Here is a 24,864-nt window from a genome sequence, read left to right on the forward strand (position 1 = left end):
AATATTAGAAGCAATAGTCTGGGAGTCAGTCTTGATTGTCACATTGGTCCATTTTTTCTTCATAGCTAATTCAATCCATCCAACCATAGCTTTAGCCTCGACAACCTCACATGAATCCACTTAATCCTTTTACCAATCCCATCCAGCATCTTCCCACTTAAGTTTCTGCCTATTACTCTAATACCAGCACAAGCTATTAAGGTGTCAAATGCCCCATCACAGTTTAACTTTAACCCAACCTTCTGGTGGTTTCTCCCAAATATCAGCACAAGTTTTTGACTTCCTAGTTCGATCAGAGTTATTGTTTGAACAAAGGATCCGTTGAGCAGATAAGAATTTATTCATGGAGCAATTAATCCTTCGAATAATTCTCTCCAAACCAAGTTTCACACCTCCAATTGTAACCTCACACCTAGCTTTCCAGATGTGCTAGCAAGTGAAAACAATTCTAGCTTTGAAATCCTCCCTCATACAAGGCATTTGTAACAACTTTGAGAACCATCTGTCAAATGATTGAGTTTGATCATTTAACCCTTGAAGACCAAAACAAGCCTCATACTATATTCCCCTAACCCAGTTACAACTAAGAATAATATGTTCAAAGTCTCATCTTCAATACCACATAAACAACAAATTGGGTTCGAAACACACTTTCTTTTCCACGGATTAAAACGAGATGGAATAGCATTATGACACAATTTCCATAAGAAAATTTTAACTTTGTTCGGTACCTGTAAGCTCCAAATAGCTTTCCAAGTGCTCCTATCAATTAAGTGAGAGCTGGAAGGTTGTAAAGAAGACTCATTTCCATAGTGCTTTCTCAACTCCTTGTACCCTGGCTTCATCCGATATTGGCCAACAGGTGTAAACGGCCACACCAATTTATCTTGTTCATCTGTTTCATGAAGAGGAACTTTTAATTTCGCAATTTCAATATCTTCTAACCACATTGAGATACTGGGTAAGTCCCAATTTAGTTCTTCTAAACAAATGATCTCAGCAACTCTTGTTGGTGAGGATCCGTTAATATTTCCAGGATGCTTTAATTTCCTATCTTTAACTCCCAGCAACCATCTATCTTCCCAAATGCGGATGCTTTCGCCATTCAGCACTTGCCAAATCAAAGTCTCTGTTAAGTTTAGTTCCCATGCAAAGGTGGCCATGCACGACATGCAAAGGTGGTCATGCTCGAAGAAATAGCAGCAAGCAGTGGTGCCATGGAGTGCAGCAACTGAAATTTGAAGCTGCCAATCCACTTGCTGTTTTTAGTTCCATTTTGATTGTTTTGTAATCTAGTTCATGTTGAACTAAGTAGGTAAATGTTTTGATATTGATTGACTGAAAAGTCAACAATGCAAGTTGTACAAGCTAATCTTGTAAGTTTCAATGCAAATTAGTGGAGTTAGGTAGTTGATTAGGTGATTACTTGTTTGTTTTACTTGTTGACTAAAAATATGTAATGGCTTAATGCCTTGTCAGTGTGTTAATGAAAATATCACTCATTTTTCATTCAATCTTCTTCTCTTTTCTCATTATTCACTAGCTAGTTTCATTTTCTGTTTTTGCTTCTGAGTTTGTTTCTTCACCAAGGCTCGAGGCTTGCTATTCAAGCAAGATACAAAACAGCCTGTTATTGTCTCTTTGTTCCAACAATTGGTATCTAGAGCTTCATTCTTAGTGGACCTGTTGTATTAAACTAAGAAAGCTGAATGTCTTCCTCAAGTTTTTCACCAGCAGCCCCACCAGTCTTCAATGGAGATGGCTTCCACATATGGCTGGTCAAGATGAAGACTTACCTGCAGGCCTTTGATCTGTGGGAAGTTGTTAACACAGATGCTGAGCCAGCACCACTGAGGGCTAATCCCACAGTAGCTCAGATAAGGCAGCATGCTGATGAGAGGACCAAAAGGCATAAAGCCATGTCCTGCATCCGTAATCGTATCGATGTCATATTCACTGAATTATGGCTGTGAGACTCAAAACAGCCTGGGATAAGCTTAAAGAGGAGTTTCAAGGCACTTTGAGAGAACAAGGCAACAAAGAGCCTATTAAATTTGAGAAGGATTTCGAGAATCAAGATGAAGGAAGAAGAAACAAAGAAGCAAGATGCGCATGTAATCATAGCAATGGTTAACAAGATAAGGCTCCTTGGTGAGCACTTTGATGAGGCAAGAATTGTGGAAAAGGTCCTCTCCACTTTGCCCGAGAGATATGAGGCCAAGATATCCTCCTTAGAGGACTCAGAGACCTTGCTACCATCTCTTTGACTGAGCTAATCAACACTTTCTATGCTCAGGAACAAAGGAGAGCTAGCAGAGCTGAAGATCACCAGGAAGGTGCATTCAATGCCAAGGCCAGAGAAGCCTCGAGCTTCAATGCTCCAAGAGGCAAAAGGCCTTGGAAAAACAGCCTAAGATCGACATCAGAAGGAGTAATGACCAGCCTGCAGACATTGCAAGAGGCCAGTCATCCAAAGACAGATGTTGGTTTAGGCGGATGCAGATGCCAACACCAAAAAGAAGGGCCATGTTAAAAGGGTCTCAGAAAAGCAGAGTAAGCCAAGGCGTAATCAATTTCAGCATCAAAGGTTGAAGCTCGAGTAGCCGAGGACAAGAGTGACCAAGAAGAATGTGTCTTTCTTTGTTTCTCGCTTAGCTGTTGAGAAGAAATGCTCAAAAGGCTGGTTGTTAGACAGTGGTTGCACTAACCATATGTCACCAGATGCCTCCTTGTTTAAAACCTTGGATGAAGTTATAAAACCAAGGTCAAGGTTGGAAATGGTCATTTATAAGGATCAAGGAAGAGGAGAAGTCTTGATATGTACTCCCACAGCAACAAGATCATTCCAAATGTCTTTGTTGGTGCGAATTGATGTAAACCTTCTCAAAGATAGCTCAACCGCCGAGAAAGGTTATTCTTGTGTTCAAGGACAAACAATGCCACATTATCGATCCAAGTGGATCAAGCCTTATGACGATCCACAATGACCGATAAATGCTTTGAGGTTCACTGGGCAAATGACTCAAACTCAGCATATACAGCCTCTGTTGATGACTCCAAGCTTTGGCATCAAAGGCTTGGACATGCCAACTTCAGATCAATGGCTCGAATGGCCAAAGAGGGCTTGGCAGAGAACTTCACCAGCTCAGTGGAGCATGATGATGTATGTGAAGTTTGCGGATGGGGAAACAGCAAGACCGCCATTTCCTACAAATTCACTTTTGAGAGCTACCGAAGATCTGCAATGGTGCACTCGATGTATGTGGTCCGATGAGGATCGAATCACTCAAAGAAAAAAGTATTTCATCCTCTTCATTGATGATCTTACAAGGTTTTGCTGGATTTTCTTCTTAAAACACAAGTCCGAGGTAGCTCAAGTGTTTGTGAAGTTTAAAAGCTGCAGAGATGTAAACAAAGTTGCAAGTCAAATCGATAAGATGCATAATGGCATCGAGTACACTTCACTCGGTTTCAAGCCATTTGCAATGATGCTGGTATCAAACATCAGCTTACAAATGTCTACACACCTCAACAGAATGGGGTAGCTGAAAGAAAGAACAGAAGCCTGATGGATATGGCGAGATGTCTCCTGTTTGAAAAGAAACCGCCCAAGACCATGTGGGCTGAGGCAGTAAACACTGCTGTTTACCTTCAGAACAGGCTTCCTACCAAAGCTCTTGCATCCGAGACACCTTTCGAGGCTTGGTTCAGTTTCAAGCCTTCCTTGGCACATCCGAAAGTGTTTGGTTGCTCGTGTTATGCACAAATACCAAGAAAGAAAGAGAGACAAGCTCTCTAAAAGGGCTCAACCAGTGTTCTAGTAGGCTACTACTTCACCAAGAAGGGCTACAGGGTTCGGATCCCTTGACAAACAAAGTCCAGTGAGCAGAGATGTCATCTTTGATGAAAAAGCTTCTGGAATTAGGAGAAAATGAGCGTAAGCGCTTTGAAGACCTAGTGCCTAATCAAGTTGAACTTGAGCACTAGGACCGAAATGGATGTTGATGATGTGCTGTGAGAGGCACAAGGCCCTAGATGATATTTATGAAAGGGCACAAAGTTGCAATAGCGTAACCTAGCAGCTTTGAAGAGGCCGAGGCGATGAAGGTGGGAAACTAGCTATGGTCAATGAAATCAACATGATTGAGAAGAACCGGACATGGGAGCTAGTTGATAAACCTGCTGGAAAGAAGACCATTGGAGTAAAATGGGTCTATCGAGTAAAACAGAATGCAAATGGCAGTTTGAACAAGCTAAAAGCCAGGCTTGTTGTCAAAGGATTTAGCCAAAGGTATGGTCTGGACTACCTGGAGACATTTGCACCGGTAGCCAGGCTTGACACAGTTAGAATGATAGTTGCCTTGGCTGCTCAACATCAGTGGACCATTCATCAGCTAGATGTTAAGTCTGCATTTCTCAATGGTTTCCTGGAAGAAGAGATCTACATCGAGCAGCCTCAAGGATTTGTGATCACTGGCAAAGAACACATGGTGTACAGACTGAAAAAGGCTTTATATGGCCTGAAACAGGCTCCTCGAGCCTGGTATGCTCGAATTGACTCTTACTTGCTCAGTTTGGAATTTGAGAGAAGTCCCAGTGAACCAACACTGTATGTGAAGAAGAACCAAGCTGAAACTCAGCTTATCCTGTCACTCTATGTTGATGATTTATTGGTAATCGGAGGAGATAGAAGAATGTTGGAAGATTTCAAAAGAAAATGATGGAAATGTTTGAAATGTCCGATTTAGGCGAATGAACTACTTCCTTGGAATGGAAGTGAAGCAAATGTAAAAGGAATCTTTCTTAGTCGAGTTCTTTACTATGAAGATCCCGGATAAGTTCTCTATGAAGAACGCAAGCCAACAAGCACACCAATGGTCGTTGGAGTGAAGCTTTCGAGGCAAGGGAGTGGTGAACCAATTTGCGAGACTATGTACAAGAGTCTCATTGGTAGTCTGTTGTATTTGACTGCAACAAGACCCGATATCATGTTTGCTGTTAGTGTGCTATCGAGATACATGAATTGCTGCAATGATCAGCACTTTCAAGCAGCTAAAAGAGTGCTAAGATACATCAAAGGCACCATTGATCATGGTGTATTGTTCAAAAGGGCTGAAAACATGAAGCTGATAGGCTATGTTGATAGTGACTGGGCTGGATCGAGTGATGACATGAGGAGCACATCCGGATATGCATTTAGTCTTGGCTCAGGCATGTTTTGCTGGAGTTCTAAGAAACAAAGTCAGGTGGCACAATCAACAGCAGAAGCTGAATATGTTGTCACCAAGATCTCGCTGTGAATCAAGCCATATGGCTTAGAAAAATCTTGGCTGATTTAAACCAAAACCAAAAAGAGGCAACAGAGATTTATTGTGACAACAAATCTGCTGTTGCAATTGCAAAAAATCCCATTTTTCATGGTAGAACCAAGCACTTCAATATTAAGTTGCATGTTATAAGGGAGATGGAACAAGCTCATGAAATCGAGCTGATTCATTGCAATTCAGAAGTGCAAATTGCTGATATCTTCACAAAGGCACTCAATGTGTCTAAATTTGTTAAATTCAAAAGGGAATTAGGTGTTACTAGCATGGAAACTAAGGAGGAGTGTTAAGTTTAGTTCCCATGCAAAGGTGGCCATGCACGACATGCAAAGGTGGTCATGCTCAAGAAATAGCGAGCGCAAGGTGCCATGGAGTGCAAAGAATCAAATTTGAAGTCGCCAATCCACTTGTCGTTTTTAGTTCCATTTTGATTGTTTTGTAATCTAGTTCATGTTGAACTAAGTAGGTAAATGTTTTGATATTGATTGACTGAAAAGTCAACAATGCAAGTTGTACAAGCTAATCTTGTAAGTTTCAATGCAAATTAGTGGAGTTAGGTAGTTGATTAGGTGATTACTTGTTTGTTTTACTTGTTGACTAAAAATATGTAATGGCTTAATGCCTTGTCAGTGTGTTAATGAAAAATATCAGCTCATTTTTCATTCAATCTTCTTCTCTCTTTTCTGTTATTCACTAGCTAGTTTCATTTTCTGTTTTTGCTTCTGAGTTTGTTTCTTCACCAAGGCTCGAGGCTTGCTATTCAAGCAAGATACAAAACAGCCTGTTATTGTCTCTTTGTTCCAACAGTCTCCTTTTAAAAAATCTTTCCCTTCAAGAATGCTACTCCACACCCATGATGACCTAGCTCCCTTTTTGGCTTCAAGGAAATTAGAATTCGGGAAATAAAGTCCTTTTAAAATCCTACCCCAAAGAGATCAGGATCCTGGACTAACTGTCAAGATTGTTTTGCAAGTAGAGCAAGTCCTCCAAGCTTTTTAATGAATACGTCTCTCATTTTCCTTCTGCTGAATTCATTTCGACGTATAATTTTTTAGGAAATTTGAAAAGATATTGTATACATTGAGGCGCATGCTACTGCTTTAATAAGAACCTCCCTTCCCCTTCAAGATGACGTTTGCTGCTTCCAGCCCATAAGTTTGGTAAGGACCATATATATATATATTTTTTTTGGTGAAAGTGAGGACCTTATCTTTCACATGCCTCAAAGTTAATGTTTTCGAAAGCTCCCACAAAGAAGGGACACCCAAGTAGACGCTCGAATTATTTGCCACCTCTATATTAGTCTCTTCTTGAATCAACCTTTCGTTGACGCTTCGGGAGTATTTACACTAAAAACGTTGCTTGATTTATCGTACTTGACCCTTCGTCCAGAAGCTGCACAATATTCTTGAAAGTTCATCATTCTCCTACAATTTAACGAATTAGCTTCCAAAAAGAATAGAGATCGTTCGCGATTAACAAACGTGACACTATTGGATAATGACTACCAAGGCTAATCCCAGAAATAAAACTAGACTCGACTCTAAGGCTAATCATACGAGAAAAGAATTCACAACAAAAAGGAAGAGGTAAGGTGAGAGGGTCACCTTACCTTAGACCTCTAGATGGATAGATTTTTCTACTAGATTTACCATTAATAAGCAAAGTGTAAGAAACACTCCTCACACACTCCATTATCCAATCAATCCATGTTAAAGCAAATCTCATTTTTCTTAAAATAGTTTCCAGAAATCTCCACTCTACTCTGTCATATACTTTATTCATGTCGAGCTTCCAAGCAACCTCATATTTCTTACCCCTCTTCTTCAATTTCAAATGATGAAAACCTCTTGAGCAATTAAGATGTTATCATGTATTTGTCTACCTACCACAAAAGCACTTTGATTATTCATAATCACTACCCTAGAACTCCTTTCAAAATATTCACCATGATCTTCGATATGATTTATAGGCAAAATTATAAAGATAAATTAGTCTAAATTATGTAATTAATTCAAAACATTTAGTCTTCAGAATTAAGATTATCTCAATCTCATTTAAACCCATCGAAAATTTCCTTCCTAAAAAAAAAAACTCTTAGTAGCTTCCAAAACATCATTTCTAATAGTTTCCCAATAATTATGATAGAAAATTCGCTAAAATCATTCGCAAAATAAGAGATTAATTTAATTGTTTTATATGCTTAACTTGTACAATATAAGTAAAATCTTATAATTTTATCTCCAAATTCTCTCAACACAATTTTCGACCCTTATTTATAATAAATTTCATTTGTATCTAACAGGATATCCAATTTAAAGTTAAATAGTCTTTTTATACAATGAATTATATTTTATTTGAATCTCCTCTTAAATTAATTCGAGTGAAGTTTCTTACTTAGTATTGACTATTCCATAAAGTATTCAAAGTTTTCAAATAGATTTATTTTTTAATCGTAGTTAATAACAAATAATAAAACTAAATTTTATAAGTGATGAATTTATATTAAAAATTATTTAATAAATTAATAAAATATAAGTTTGAGTTCATCTATTTTTATATTTCTTTCACCTACTTAAATTAATTCCTAATTTTCCTTATTTTTTAAAAAATTATTCCTAATTTTTTATACAGGAAATATAATCGATGGGGAAATAAAAACGTTGGGAGAGAACATGGTTAAACATTGTGCAGGGCTGCCATTAGCCATTGTTGTATTGGGAGGAATTTTGGCTACAAAGAATTATTCATTAAACGAATGGCAAAAGATATCTAACAATGTACAATCATACTTGAAAAGAGGCAAAAATCAAGGACCAGAGGATGTGTTAGCATTAAGTTATGATGATTTGCCTCCCTATCTAAGACCGTGTTTCCTCTATCTAAGCCATTTTCCGGAGGATTATATGATAGATGTGGATAGATTGATTCAATTATGGGTTGCTGAAGGTATTGTGTCATCAAAGGAAGAAGAAAGAGACAGTGGGGAAATTGCGGAAGATGTGGCGGAATCTTATTTAATGGAGCTTGTGGAAAGGTGCATGATTCAATTACAAGAAAGAAATGTGACAGCCTCAGAGATCAGAGCGACCTCAAAGGTCAAAACGATTCAGATGCATGATCTTATGAGAGATCTTTGCTTATCAAAGGCAAAACAAGAAAATTTTGTCTTCATTGTTGATCGATCGAATGCATCTTCATTATCTATGATTCGGAAGGTTCGTAGGGTTTCTGTGCATGAGTCTTTTTTCATACAATGCATTAAAAGTCCAAATATTCGGTCACTTTTGTTCTTCAATCAGTTCTTTTCGGAGGAGGCATTAGAAAAATCTTTGCCCTTGGAGGTGTTGAACTACGTTAAAAAACATTGTGACGATTGTTGTAATCCACTATTTTGGATTCTTCTGATTTTGGCAGGTTCTACAAGACGTCTTAAAATTCGGGGATTTTGGAGATACATGTTCAACAACTTCAAATTGCTAAGAGTCCTAAACTATGACAAAGGAAGAACGTCATATGGTTTTTGGACCGGGTGGGATTTACCCAGTGATATAGGGAATCTCATCCATTTAAGATTCTTGAGTCTAAAGGATCTTGAGTTCTTATGGCCAAAGTTGCCATCATCTCTAGGCAACTTAAGGTGCTTGCAAACCTTGGATTTAAGAGTTGGTGGTTACGAAATTCATGTACCTAACGTGATATGGAGGATGGAGCAACTAAGACATTTATATCTCCCTGTCACGTGTAAAAGCAGAACTAAGTTGAAGTTGGGTACTTTGAGAAAACTCCTAACACTCGTGAACTTCAACACCAAGAATTGTTATCTGGAGGATCTTATCAACATGACAAATCTTAGAGAGTTGGAGATAAATTTGCCCTTCAATATTGAAAATTTCAATGAGTCGGGCGAGAATCCACCCATAATCGGTAGTAAATATCTTCATTCCCTGTTTATTATTGCCATTCGTTATAAAACTCAATATCTTATTCGGATTAGGATACGAGCGAATAACAGCTAACTATTTGTAGTTCAAGGTGTGATAAAATCTCAGTAGCTAAGATATGAATGTTGCAAAATACCATACAAAATCACAGCCACATTTGTTAGTATGACTATTTTGGGTAATCAAAAGGAAAAAAATGTTAGCTGTTGAGCAAACAAGGTGAACAGATTAGATATTCCAATTACGTTCAAGCACTTGACAAATCCTTTCTGCAATGGCTTCAGCACGCATCCTAGGACCTTCATCATCTGCAAAAACCGACCATTTCTAACAACTAAGCTAACATCACACTTGATAATATATGTATATAACATATATATATAGAAGATGATTATGTGGATTAAAAGCTATGTTAGTTTGACTCAATACATGACCATGGGACATGCACGATTCTTCAATAACGATATGAAAATACTTGGAAGAAAATTTAAATACATCAATATCTAACATTTACATCTGAGTTCGATTAAAGTAAAACATGTCATTCTATCTAAACATGCAAAATATCCAAAACTCTTGACGAATGTTAGATACAAATATGTAGAATGTACCCAAAATACCCATCTCGAACTCAGTAGAGAAATATCTAGCACTCAAAAGGCACTAGCTTCAACCAAGAACAAGCCATATATATGTGTGCATATACCCATATATATGTGTGCATATACCCATATTAAGGATGATTGTTTTGGGAAAGAGGATGAGAAGATAGAAAGAAAACCTTTAATCCAATGACAATATTTGATTATAACAACATGACACATATAATTGTGATTAAAATTGCGGTCACAAACATGTTTGCAATCACATCATGTTAACGAATACTATCACAATCAATTGCAATAAATATCCAGAACAAGAAGAGCCAGAATCCTAAAAACAACAAAGATAATACATTACAGCTGTTAAGGAATTTTCAATAACGTATATACCTGCAAGATTTTCAGTGATGACACAACAAAGTTCACCACCAGACAACTTACCGATCTAATGAAATTTTCAAACATATCATAAGTTTCAAGATCAACTGAAACATGCGGATACCAATTATGATAAGAAATTAAATTAAGGATTTTCTACTGCAAACCTACCACGAAAACATAATTTTTATTAGGATCAAAGGCCTAGCCCATCATGGCAGCATTATTGAGTCCATTTTCAGAGGAAAATCCTGAAACACGTTACAGGCAAATATTAAGAAAAAAATGCACAAGCATAAGTACAAAAACATAGCATGCAAGAAATCAATACCTGAAAGGATTAAAATCACTGCTAACCTAAGAAATTGAATCTAGCACCACTAGGAAACATCCGAAATGATCCTTGTCTTTCAATATTGGGATACATACGTCCAAGTCTGCCATGTTGCGCCAAACGGGAATTCATTAACCTCTTGAGAGCCTAAAGGATGAAAAGTTCCAGTCCGAGTTATATATAGACAGACACACACACAGATAGACATGAAGAAAGTGGGTTAATGGTGTATTATTTAAGAAAAGAAAAAGTTGAAATCTTGAACCTCTAAATATTGGGTAACAGCTAGTGTTAAAAGTGCATAAAGTTCTGCTATTATCTACAAGAAACAATGGAGGAATCGCATACATTGTTTATATTCACTTCTCTTGCTACACAAGCAAGCTGAGTCCATAAACAAAGGCATACCTTTTTCTCCGTTTTTAAATGGTTTTCCTGTTTTTGGCTGCTTTTTATATTAAGAGAGAGAGAGTGTGTGAGACCTCGTCATCCTCAAGGAGTAAGTGGTCAAGCACGAAGATGATGGGAAGACCACGAGTCTATGGTGGTCGATCCATGAGTTGATTATGAGTAGCTTCATGTTATGAAGTAAAAATGTTAGCTAAGTTAGTTGAACGCTGTGTTTTAGGGCTGAGGGTTTAATGAAACTATAAGTTTTGATGTTGAATGAAAACGTTGTGTATTGACGGTTTGTTACAACTGCTGGAGGAACAGCCCTATAACAGACTTTGTAACTGCCAATTCTCAGCCATAATAGAAACCGGCATGGGAAATGAGCAGATATGCCATTTTGTGAAGGAAATCAATTCTTTCTTCTTCCTCGATTCTCTTTCTCTTCTCTCTTTTTCTTTATTCCTCTATTCTGTTGAAATTATGCATCACTTCACCAGCATTCATCATTGTGGACGTATCTGATCTTCAGTCTCTGGTTTACTGCCCATGTAAAGTTATGGAAAGGAATGCAAATTTAAAAGGTTTTCTTGCTATAGTCTATGCAATTTCATGTGTGCGTGAAAGGAGATGAAGATTAATAGAGTAATACTGATATACCAACAATTCATTAATTGAAGTACGTACTATCAATATTATCAACAAGTAACAGAATTAAGTGAGTATACTAATATAGTCTAGATTTATAATGAAATACAAAAATATTTCAAAAATTGTACTCAAAGAAAGTATGAACTAAAATTGAATTAAACATTAACAAAGAATATGCAAAACTAAGTCTAAATAGCTACTTCCTTAATTATGATAGTATGATTAAACATAAATTGAAAGTATAAAATTGGTAGACAAATCAATCAGAAATGACAAACAATAGTTCATTAATATCCATGATTGTAATTAATCTAGACTTATTCTACCAATTAATCAATTTAGTCCACTTATCTTTGCAACCTGATGGATCTAAATGGGACAATTGAATCAGTTCTGGATAAAATCTCCTTTCCTTACTTCAATGTCCTCAAACATATTAAAATGACAGCTGCAAATCCTTACTTCAATTACTGTTGTGTTGGGTTTATTTTGGATTAGCTAATGGAAATAATTGAAGCTCAGCATGACAGCAAATCAGGTTCTTTTTCTTCTACCTCTGTCCTTTCTCTCTATTTAGATACATGTTCATTTCGTGTTTATTGTAGATGTTGTCTGAATGATTTCTAGCTGAAACCGTAAAATAATGATCCAGTAAAGTTGGTGTTGCAGTTTCTATTTAAATCGCAAACAACTTCCCTATTAATCAAACAAATGCTCTAAACTTGAATGTCATGAACATGTCAAAAATCATACCTTCTAGTCATGTATGAATGTGAGGAAAAATGAAGAACAGAGAAACACAGGCCATACCTGTCATCAATAAAATTAAGGCCTAGATTTCACTCTTGCAGCAATGTGTTATAGCTAGGACTATTAAGATTTAAGACATTAGTACGAAGGTATGACCTGCCAAGGTCATGGAAAGAAATGAAGATATTGCAGGCATACTTGTCTACGACACCCATACCCTCTTTCAAATAACTTAGCTACCATATGCTGCAGCAGCACCCTTTCTTTTTGTCTTAAAAACAATTCAGGAACCATCTCTGATAATGTCCTCCCATGCCATTGCAGAACCTCAAACACCTCATCCAGAGGAATCAACCACCACCACCGCCGATCAACCTCCAATATTCAGCCCTGACAACCGCTGGAAACCGTGGCTTCTAATAGCACTCAACATCTTATTCCTCCTATCCGGTCAATCTGCAGCCGTTCTGTTAACCAAATTCTACTTCAACAATGGAGGAAAAAGTAAATGGATGGCATCTCTCATGCAAACAGCTGGTTTCCCTCTCCTTTACCTCCCACTTCTCTTCTTCCCTTAATTTAACAAGCAGTCCCCAAGCTCCTCCAACAACATAACCCATTATGTGGTCTACTTTTCCCTCGGTTGTCTGCTAGCCATTGATAACTTCATGTATACAGTTGGCGTTAAACCACTTTCCATTTCAACATATTCCCTTCTTTGTGCAAGCCAATTGGTATTCAACGCCATCTTTTTGGTGGTTATCAACTGCGAAAAGCTCGGTATCCTAACGCTTAACTTGATCATCTTCATTACCGTATCAGCTTCAATGGTTGCAATTCATCCCGACAGTTCTGAGACCAAAAGAGATGAGAAAAATCCAGTACGAAAGAATGAACATTCCATTGGGTTTATATCAATAGTTGGTGCTTCTGCAGGCTATGCTTTATTGCTGTCTCTAACACAATTCTCATTTGACAAAATACTGAAAAAGGACACATTTAGTGTTGTGTTTGAAATGCAGATTTACACTTCATTGGTTTCGAGTTTCGTTTGCTTGTTGGGGTTGTTTCTGAGTTTGGAATTCATGGATTTAAAGTCCGAAATGGAGAAATTTGATGAAGGGAAGGTGATTTATGTAGTGAGTTTGATTGGAATAGCTTTGGCATGGCAGATTTGTACAGTGGGAGTAGTGGGATTGATCTATTTGGTGTCATCTTTGTTCTCAAATGTTGTGAGCATGCTTAGTTTGCCATTTGTTCCAGTTGTTGGTGTCCTGCTTTATAAGGAGAAAATGGATGCAATTAAGGTGTTGGCAATGTTGTTCACTCTTTGGGGATTTGCTTCTTATATCTACCAACAATATCTTGATGATAAAAAGTCAAAGAAAAAGGAATCCCAAGAAATCGAAGATTCAAAAACTGAAGTTTAACTTAATTGATTGAAGATTCCAAATCAAAGTAATTGTTTTTTTTTAATAAGAAAATCAAAAGGTTACTCTCTCTTCTCATTTTCTATTTTGTCCAAATTATAGATAAATGCAAAATAATGAGTATGGTTATTTAGATCTAAAATTTATATTTTCCCAATTTTAAGTATACAAATATTACAAATTTTAAATATGAAAAATAATTTAGAGGTGAAAGATATTGAGACTCAACTTAACTTTTATTTACCATATAATTAATGTTGTAGCAAAATCTATTGCTAAAGTAAGTTGGTGTGCTGATAAAAACAAACTTATGAGAAATTAATGTAAGTTTTAAGATATGTATTAATGCTACTTTCTTTTAAGATTCTATTCCTCCCCACCTATATTATGATGTGCAAAAGAGTTATTGACAAATGAACCTTGAGAATATAACGAAGTCCATTGACTGTTTACTTTTTGCATTGACGGAAACAATCCTCTAAGCACTAAGCGGAACTTAGCAATGATACCAATTTTTATAAAAAAATTCTGTTGTAGTTTTTAGGAGAGAGAACGTGAAAGTATGCCTAGCTGGACGCACTTTTCCTAAGTTACAATTTTTTATTTTTTAATACAATTAATTTCTTTGGTTGAATGATTATACGTTGGTGGTTTTATCCTTGAGTATCAGGCTCAATTCCTTACATTTATATTTTATATTTCATGTTGTTTTAAGCTTCTTTTATTTTTTAATGAATATTTTTAATATATTAGCTTCTTTAATTAAATGTATGTTAAATAATAATGATTTCAATTTTGAGACCTAGGTTTAATTACTCTTTTCTAAACATATTCGTAATTTTTATTTCATATTGTTTCAAGTTTTTAAATTAATAAATATATTATTTTTATTTTTAAAATTTTAATTTATATTTTAATAAATAAATTTTATTCAAAAATCAAATAATAAATATATTTACTAAAAATAATTATATTTATAATAATTATTTTATTTTATAAATACGAATACTTAAATATATATTTGTTGGTCACGGACCCAAATTAAAAAGAAAACTTAAAAACATTTAAAAGAATAAAATAGAAAAGAAGAAAAGTTAAGAGTGAATTTTATTAGAAAAACTCTCCAAAGAAAATTGATAAATAAAACTCTTCAAATTGAATCACTCAACTAAATTATTAAAAAGAACTAAATTTTATTGATGAATAGCATGTTTACGATCGACGGTATGTGTGGTTATTTATAAATCGGATTGAAAAATAGGAGAGTTTGGTAAAATTATAGGTTTGAAAAATAGATTTAGACAGAAAAATGAGACTCGTTTAAAAAATAAGCTAGGCCGCAAGAAAAGCTTTTTCGGCCTGAGCCCGGCCCAAATATGCAAAAAAATTGCATTATTTTATTGCAGTTTTTTTTTTATTTTCTTGTTATTTTTTTCACTATTTTGCTACAATTTCACTATTATGTTGTTATTGTATAACTCTTATTTTATTGTTAATTTTGTTACTATTTTAGAGGTATTTGCTTGTTAAGTTGTACTTATTTTAGTATTATTTAAGTATACATATTTTTTAAAATTTATTTTCAATTTTTTGAGAAACATATATTTTAATATTTTTAGTATTTTTGATGTATTTTTGTTAAATTTATATGAACCGAACCGCGTTTTAACATTTTTATCTGGATTGAACTCGGAAAAAATTTTAGATCCATTTTTTATGCCAAACCCAAGTCTAACAAATGAACCTAAAATTTTAGTTAGGCGCGACTATGAACACCTCTAATTATTTATAACTAAAATTCACCTGTAAATTCAATATAATTGACTAAAAATTTCAGTTGATTTACTTGTTATATTCATCACCTAAATAAATCAACAAATAAATCACGAATTATCCATCTAAGCTGCAATATGAACCTTCCATCAATTATGTCTAGGTTCAGTCATTTTATTACATAAATATTCTTAATTAAAAAAGGAAATTAAAAATGTAATTTATTCTAATTAATTATTAAGCAAATATAAATAAAAGAAATTGTTAGAGCCTCAGTTTGTTCTTTCTTCAATTTGATGTTTAGACAAATATTTGAGTAGAGGTAAATAAACACATTAATGTAGGAAGTAAAGAAAGAGAGAAATAAACACAAATCTAAAACGTGAGAAAAAGAGATAAGTAAAGAGAGATTCAATACACGATATTTGTCAATGTAGTTTGAATTCATCAATCTTTCATCTGCGGAGTCTCGCTCAAAAATTAATTTTATTCAACAATTTATCAAGTACAACTACGGGCTAAAGCACATTTTCCCCTCTCCCAATAGATAATTGCAACTCCAAAGACGCATATCCAAGTAAAACATCAAACTTGGTTTTCAAGTAAAGTGATAGGGATAAGATAAATATAAGAATATTCAGTAATCTCAAACTCTTTACTCTTTTTCTCTAAGCCAATCGAAAAGATAAGAATGTTCATTCCATACGAATTTCCCTTTTATTTGCTGCTTAGAAATAGATAAACATTAATTACATACTAAAAAATGCTAGCACTTAAATTGATCTTGAGCTGTTTTGAAAGTATGTTCAAATTGCCATCCAAGCATGGCAAAAACATGATGTCCAACAAGTAGTTTAATCACCTGATGTATGAACATGAGCTGAAACTTTAGAAGTAGGATAGCTAAGGTCCTAACGGTTGGAAAAATCATTTTAGAAAATAATGTTTTTAAGCGCAATAAAAATTTAAAAATTTTCCTTAAAACTAAGCCATTGTGATATTTATAACAATAAACTTTAACTAAAATTATACATATTTATTAGTGTTTTTTAAACTTTGCATTTTGTTTGTTCATTCTTCTTGAATGAAACTTTTTGTGGCTAAGAAATATTGTTACCCATTAAATCTGTTCGAGAAAATGCAATCTTTTGAAACTTTAAATAACTACTTTTTAATTCATCATCTCTTTTCTTCCTGTTATTTTCAATTAAAGTTTTGAAACCAAATAGAATATTTTTCTAAACTTCTCTAGCATTGTTGAGAAATATATATGAAAGCTAGGTGATCGAAATTATCAATAACCTGACAATGATGACACATTTTTTTAGCAAGAGTGGTCGAGAATATTATCATCCATAATATGAGGATAGGCCACCTTAATTCTCGCTTTTCAGTTGAAGAACTTGATACTTTTTCTCCATCCTTTAATTCTTTTATATGAGAGGTCTGTAATCATTGGATCAAGTCGTTAATTCTTTCTATGATTTCTCTATCTTTAACCTGATTTTTTGGAGCTACAACCCTTCGTTCAAAATGCACGTTGATCTTTTAATACAACTTGGAAGACCATCTTTGTTTTTGGACCCAAGCTTGAGAGCAAAATTCTCAACAACATCCTCAAGCAAGCTCTTTAATAACAACGAAAACTAACCATAAAACAAAATTGAAGGGAACTTTAAAATGTTTTTTAATATTAACTTGGGAAGTACTTTAAATGTGAAAATTGGGTGTTTACCCAAATGATGAATGGATGTCTCCTAGGTAAAACTCCCACAATCTAATGGTTACAAATTATATAAGTGTACATTTTTTAAAATATTTTTGGGTTCAACTATTTTTACATTTCTTTTTTTACTGAAATTCATTTTAATTTTCACTATACATAAAATAGAATCGATATGGAAATGAAAGAGTTAAAAGGAAAAAAAAACATAGTTAAACATTGTGCAAGGCTTCCATTAGCCATTATTGTTTTGGGAGGAATTTTGGTGTGTTAACATTAAGTTACGGTGATTTATCTATTTATCTAAGACTATGTTTCCTCTATTTAAAGAGTGTCTAAATACACTCCCAAACAATTACTGAGGAAGCCGATCAATAACCTATTTATAAGTTACTATAAAAATTTCTTTAGCAATATTTTGATAAATTTTAAATTTTATTTAAAAGTTGAAAATATCTCTTTAATTATCTCATAAAAAATAAAAATAAATGATAATATGGAAAACAAGGTGATTTGATGAAAACTTTCACATTTTTTAAAAATTTAAGAGCTTAAAAAATCTAAAGGACTAAAATTGATATTTTAGAAGACGAGAAAGAAATAAAATGGGGAATTATTTAAAATCAAAATTCAAAAAGTTCAATAAGAGATTAGGATAATAATTTTTTAAAATAAATAAAAATTAAAACATGAGAAAATCAATATACCTTTTTATACTCACTAGTTTTGTTGTCAAGAACTGAAAGCACTTCAATTGCCTATATCCAAATACATATCCTTTTAAAATTTATCAGAAAATATTTATTTTAATGTAACTTAAAAGATAACACTGGATCCGATTAAAATTCAAATAAGTTTACAATATTATCAAGATTTTAATTTTAATATATATATTTCAAATAATAAATTTAAATTTATTATGATAATTACACCTTTTATTTTAGTATAACTATCATGATATATTTTTCCAAATATTTTTAAAATTGATTATAAATATTTTTAAATATCAATTTAATAATATGACGAAAAATAATAGATATTTTGTAGATACATTTTTAAATTCGTACTTTTTTATATATAATATGGATAGATTATAAATATAAATTGTGGTGGCACAAAAAAATGTTTATACGGTATATGTAAAGGCCATATACTATGGAGTATGGATCATCAAAGTATAAAGATTAGTGTTAGATAAAATGGAAGTGAGTTGATTAAGTCCTCCACTCATTTACCTACTCTTCCTTTATTCCAATTAAATAACACTGACTATATACTTTTAAATAAAATACTAAACATAATTATATTTATAATAATTATTTTATTTTATAAATACGAATATTTAAATATATATTTGTTGGTCACGGACCCAAATTAAGAAGAAAACTTAAATACATCTAAAAGAATAAAATAGAAAAGATGCAAAATTAAGAGTGAATTTTATTAGAAAAAAACTCGCTTTTAAAAAAAAAACTAAATTCTGTTGATGAATCGTATGTTTACGATCGGCAGTATGCGTGGTTATTTATATAACTGCTCATGGGTCAGAATTGGTTTTAAAAATAGTAGAGTTTGATAAAAATATAGGTTCGAAAAATAAATTTAAACAAAAAAATGAGACTCGTTTAAAAAATAGGCCAGGGCTCGGGGCCTCATGTAAAGCTTTTTTGGCCGAGCCCGGCCCAAATATGGAAAAAAATTGTAGTTTTTTACTGCAGTTTTTTTGGTTATTTTCTTGTTATTTTTTTCACTATTTTGCTACCATTTCACTATTATGTTGTTATTGTATAACTCTTATTTTATTGTTAATTTTATTATTATTTTAGAGGCATTTGCTTGTTAAGTTTCACCTATCTTAGTATTATTTAAGTATACATATTTTTTTAAATTTATTTTCAATTTTTTGGAAAATATATATTTTTAATATTTTTAGTATTTTTGATGTATTTTTTCAAAATTTATATGAACCGGACCACGTTTTAACATTTTTATCCGGACCGAACTTGGAAAAAATTTTAGATCCATTTTTTATGCCAAACCCAAGTGGACCTAAAATTTTAATTAAGCATTTATGAACACCTCTAATGTAACAGCCCGATTTTGGGTCTAGTCGGAACAGTGGTTTCGGGACCACAAATCCGACGAGAAAAAAATGTAATGGCTTCGAGATCACTAAATTCGACAAGTGAGTAGAAAATATTATTAATTTAGTGAGTATAAGTTAAATGTGAAGTTAGGAAAAATTTTGAAATAGTGAATAGTGCACTAGAAATAAATATTAAAATAATTAGAATCGAAAACGAGGTATTGAGACCTCAGAGATTTTAAACCGAGCCATAAATATTTTTATAAATATTTATGGAGTGTTAAAAAGTTAGTATTAAAGTTTCGTTAAGAAATTTTAAAGTTCCGATAATTAATTGAACAAAAATGACTAAATTGTAACAAATGCAAAATTATAGTAAATGATTAAATAGCTTAAATGATAAAAGGAAGAGGGATTAAAAGGAAAATAGACCCAATGTCTATTTGGGCTGGACGGCAAAGGCAGAAAATCAGGAGAATTAAGGGCAAAATTGGAATATTGCAAAATTTACTTAATAAAGTTAGGACCAAAGTGAAATTATCTAGATTTCTCTTCATTTTTCTGAATTCTCATCAGCTAAAACACCATGGAAGGGTTTCTCAAGCTGGTTCTTCATATTTTTACTGCAAGTAAGTTCAATTCTTGATCATTTCTTGAAATTTTTGTATTTTTATGACTTTTACAACTAGGCCCACTTGTTGAATTCATTAGTTTTTGGTTTTATGAAAGAAGTTGAAAGTTGATATGAATATGTGCTGGAAGTATATGATGATTTAGCATGAAATTAGAGCTTTAAATTGTTCATATGCTGATTTTATTGAAAGAATTGAATAGAAAGTGAATGTTTGGGACCTAATAGTAAAAGAGTTTGAAGTTAGAGCTATATGTGGAAATTCTGAATTTCAATAGTTGTGAAATAACTTATAATGTCTAGGTAAAGTATTAATTGAGAGAATTAGATCAATTGAGGGATTAATTGAGAAAGGACTGAATTGTATAAACTGTGAAATTTTGGGCAAAATAGAAATCAACATTTTGCACTAAAACAGTTTTGGACAGCAGCAGTAGTCTAACTTTGAAAAATCACCAAAAATTTTAGAGATTGAATTAGAGGATGAATAAAAATATGAAATTAAATCTTATTGAGTCTAGTTTCTTATAAAAGAAACGGTGTAAGCAATGGAATTGTAAATCATGAGATATAATGGATTTTGTGAGACAAGGTCAGAATGAATTCGGGTTCCCCTGTTCTGACTTTGGAAAATCATTAAAAATTGTACAAAAATGATTATGAGTTATAATTTATATGGTTAGAATCCTTAATGAGTCTATTTTCAGAAAAAATAAACGGAAACATTATCCGAATTCTGTACAGTGAGACAATTAATTTTTAGTGAAGAGTGGTCGGAACTGTCAGACAGCAAAACAGGGGACACTTTAAAGAATAAACTGTACTATTTTGCTGAACCAAAAATTATGAAAATTTTATGGTAATAAGATATGTGAATCTAGTTTTAGGGAAAATTTATGGATCTTAATTTGGAGCTCTGTAGCTCTGGATAAAAATAATTTAGTGACTCTGACTCGAATAAACAGTTTTGAATATACATGTGAGTGAATAATGAAATTATAGTTAATGTTGTTTAAGTGTATTATACACATTAAGGATGTGGAATGGAGAGGAGGAGGAGGAAAATTGGGAAATGTATGAATGATTTGTGTATAATTGGTTATATGCTTGATTATAATTGATAAACGATAAAATAGAAATGATGTTTATATTTGTGCATTATTGGATATGGTTTAAGCTCATTTGTGAAAATAAAGTTTCATATTACATGTGAATAGTATATTTGGTATATGATTGGGCATGAAGTAATGTCATGAATGGTTTAGGAATTAACATCTGTTGGTAAATGTGGCACATTAATAAATGTTGTGCTCATCCATGCTTATAATGCTTATGTTATATGTGTATTTGGCTAACATATTTGGTATACATGCTTAGGCTTTGGCCAAGTAATGGCTGAATTATGTCACGTTAAATTTATAAGTTATGCATTGAAATGTGATTATTGAATAGAAATTGAAATGGTTTGAATTGAATTATTGAATTAAACTGGAATATTGAAATTGGTGATTGATATGGATTTTATTGGAATTGAAACTGAGAAAGTGGAAATTGATATGTGAGACTGATACTGAACTGAATTACGGAATACTGAATATTGTTATGTATACTGCATTGAACTGTGAAAATACTGAAATAATGAATTACTGCAATACTGTGAAACCGATTGAAATAAGAAATTATAATTGATCTTGAACTAAGATGGAAATTTATCTTTGAAAGTGAATTAAATACCCTATTAACTAGTCGGGCTAGTCGGATATAGTTGGCATGCCATAGGATATGGAAGAGTACGGGTATTTGCCGGCCATCGATTAGGCACTTATGTGCCGACTCATCATATCACATCGATTCGCACTTTGTGTGTCGGATATCATATCTTATACCGACTAGGCACTTTGTGTGTCGGATCTCATTATCATTATCATTATCGACTCGGCACTTTGTGTGTCGAATCGTTATCATATCAAGTATCGATTCGCACTTTGTGTGTCGAATCGTTATTATCATATCTTATTCATGATTCAGCACTTTGTGTGTTGAATCTTATTCTCGCTACATATCGATTCTCGTATATTGGTGTGTTTGGTTGGAATCCGTGTATCCGTCGAGTCCGAGTCAAGTTAATAGGGCAAATGAAATAAAGTTATTGATAAAACTAAATCGAATGATAAGACATATGTGAAAAGTGAAATTTGAAATAAAGAAATAAGAATGATAGTTATATATAATTAGTTTATAATATTAAAAGATTGAATTGTTTATTAGTGGTGATAATTGTAATGAAAAGTATGTGTGTGATTTAATGTCGATAATGATAAATTTTATGAAATAGATTTTGATAATATAAAATGATGTAAAATGAGAAGTGAAAATGAAATAATTTGAAATAGTGAAATAATATTTGAATTTAATTGAATACAAGTTATTGAAAAATATTTATGGATTTAGTGTATGAAGTGAGTATTTAAAGACTCTAACGTAAATTGATTATAAAAAAACGAATTGACAACGGAAATTGATGATGGATAAATTATTAAAATGGAATGGGAAATTGAAATGAATGTGAAATAATTACTAAAAACTTATGTTGTAAGGTTTAGATATGAAATAGAATAAGTTATTGAATTGAGAATTTCATAAACGTGTTAATGAATGGTATAGTCAATAAACATTGAATTAAATGGTAATTACGTATTAGTGTTAAACTTAGTGGCATTGAATTGTACGTGAATTAAATGGAAAATTGCTAGTGATATGATTTAAATTGTGAGCATGAGAAACTGCAAATTGAATGAAATGAAAATGAAACATTGACTTGTATGAGTATGTATCGGGTCTCATAGGCTATATTTATTAAGATTATAATATTTTGAGGATATATTGTGAAAAGTTATAAAAGCATGTTAATAATTTTGAAGTTTTTAATTTAGATGAAATTTTATAACTCGGTTAAATACATTTACAAGTGTATGTGTTCTGGTAATGCCTCGTACCCTATTACGGTGTTGGATACGGGTAGGGGGTGTTACATCTAATTATTTGTAGCTAAAATTCCCTGTAAGTTCAATATAATTTACTAAAAATTTCAGTTGATTTACTTGTTATATTCATCACCTAAATAAATCAACAAATAAATCACGAATTATCCCTCTAAGCTGCAATATGAACCTTCCATCAATTGTGTCTAGGTTCAGTCATTTTATTACATAAGTATTCTTAATTAAAAATAAGGAAAAATGTAATTTATTCTAATTACTTATTGAGCAAAAATAAATAAAAGAAATTGTTAGAGCCTCAGTTTGTTCTTCAATTAAAATAAAATAAATAAGGATAATAAATTTTTAAAATAAATAAAAATTAAAACATGAGAAAATCAATATACCTTTTTATACTCACTAGTTTTGTTGTCAAGAATTGAAAAGCACTTCAATTGCTTGTATCCGAATACATATCCTTTTAAAATTTATCAAAATTTTTTATTTTAATGTAACTTAAAAGATAACATCCTGGATCCGATTATCAAATTAAAAATTCAAATAAGTTTACAATATTATCAATTTTTTAATTTATATATATATATATATCCAGATAATAAATTTAAATTTATTATGACAACTACACTTTTATTTTAGTATAACTATCATGATATATTTTTTTCCATTTTTTAAAATTGATTATAATTATTTTAAATATCAATTTAATAATACGACGAAAAATAAAAGATATTTTTGTAGATACATTTTTTAAATTGTACTTTTATATATATAATATGGATAGATTATAAATATACATTGTACATGGTGGCAAAAAAAATGTTTATAGGGTATATGTAAAGGCCATATACTATGGATCATCAAAGTATAAAGATTAGTGTTAGATAAAGTTTAGTCCTCCACTCATTTACCTACTCTTCCTTTTTCTAATTAAATAAGACTCACTATATACTTTTAAATAAAATACTTTCCTAGTCTTCCTTTTTTTTTTCCACTTTTATTTAGTGTTAGATAAAGTGGAAGTGAGTTGATTAAGTCCTCCCTCATTTTCCTACTCTTCCTTTTTTTTCTAATTAAGTAAGACTGACTATATACTTCTAAATAGAATACTTTCCTAGTCTTCCTTTTTCCAATTTTATAATCAGCGGATCAAGAAAGAAGTATTGATTTTGGGAAATTTGTTAGTTTAGTGTTCCTTTTAAAAGTATTTTTAAAAAGTATTGTAAAATGGTAATTTTGAGGAGTACTTTTAAAAGTTTAGTTTAAGGTTTAAGTGTTTAGTATTACTGTAAAAAGTACTTTTGATAAATAAAATATCTATTTTAGATATTATGTTATAAAGTAAAAATATGTATTTAAATAATGTTTAAATTAGTTAATATTATGATATCTTAGTAAGAATATAAAAATAATTTATTATAATTAGTTGTTAATATTTTAATATATGAAATATAAATTTTAAATTTTAAGTAACTAATATTAATTATTCATAAAATTTAATTGAATATATAAATAATATTTTAAATGATAAAATATGATCAATAAAAATTTAAATATATATCACAACTTTTTTATTTTATATATATTTCTTTTTCAAATAATAAATTTAAATTTATTATGATTATCACAACTTTTGTTTCAATATAACTACAATCATATATTTTCACTTTTAAATTGATTATAATTGTTTTTAAATGTTAATTTAATAATATGGTAAAAATAAATGATATTTTTATCAGTTTAATATTTTTTTAAAATTATGTACTGTCTATGTGAAGGCATTATACAAGGGGTCATCAAAGTATAAAGATTAGTATTAGGTAAAGTGAAAGTGAGTTGATAAAGTCGTCCA

At 32.1% G+C, this 24,864-nt stretch overlaps 1 protein-coding gene and 1 pseudogene across 1 annotated transcript; both read left to right on the forward strand.

The window, feature by feature from the left end:
• The first annotated feature begins 7,999 nt into the window (after positions 1–7,999).
• LOC105801346 (probable disease resistance protein RXW24L) lies at positions 8,000–9,343 on the forward strand. Its single transcript, XM_012632660.2, has one exon. It carries the CDS (start codon positions 8,000–8,002, stop codon positions 9,341–9,343), a length of 1,344 nt encoding a protein of 447 aa, XP_012488114.2.
• Positions 9,344–12,124: 2,781 nt separating this feature from the next.
• On the forward strand, positions 12,125–13,803 carry LOC105801347 (probable purine permease 11; annotated as a pseudogene).
• The last annotated feature ends 11,061 nt before the right edge of the window (positions 13,804–24,864 follow it).

The sequence above is a fragment of the Gossypium raimondii genome, chromosome 11 (genome assembly GCF_025698545.1).
Source record: "Gossypium raimondii isolate GPD5lz chromosome 11, ASM2569854v1, whole genome shotgun sequence".
In the NCBI taxonomy this organism is placed as follows: Eukaryota; Viridiplantae; Streptophyta; class Magnoliopsida; order Malvales; family Malvaceae; genus Gossypium; species Gossypium raimondii.

Excerpts from the sequence above, each read along its gene's own strand:
- LOC105801346 (XM_012632660.2), top strand. The coding sequence starts at position 8,000 with ATGGTTAAACATTGTGCAGGGCTGCCATTAGCCATTGTTGTATTGGGA.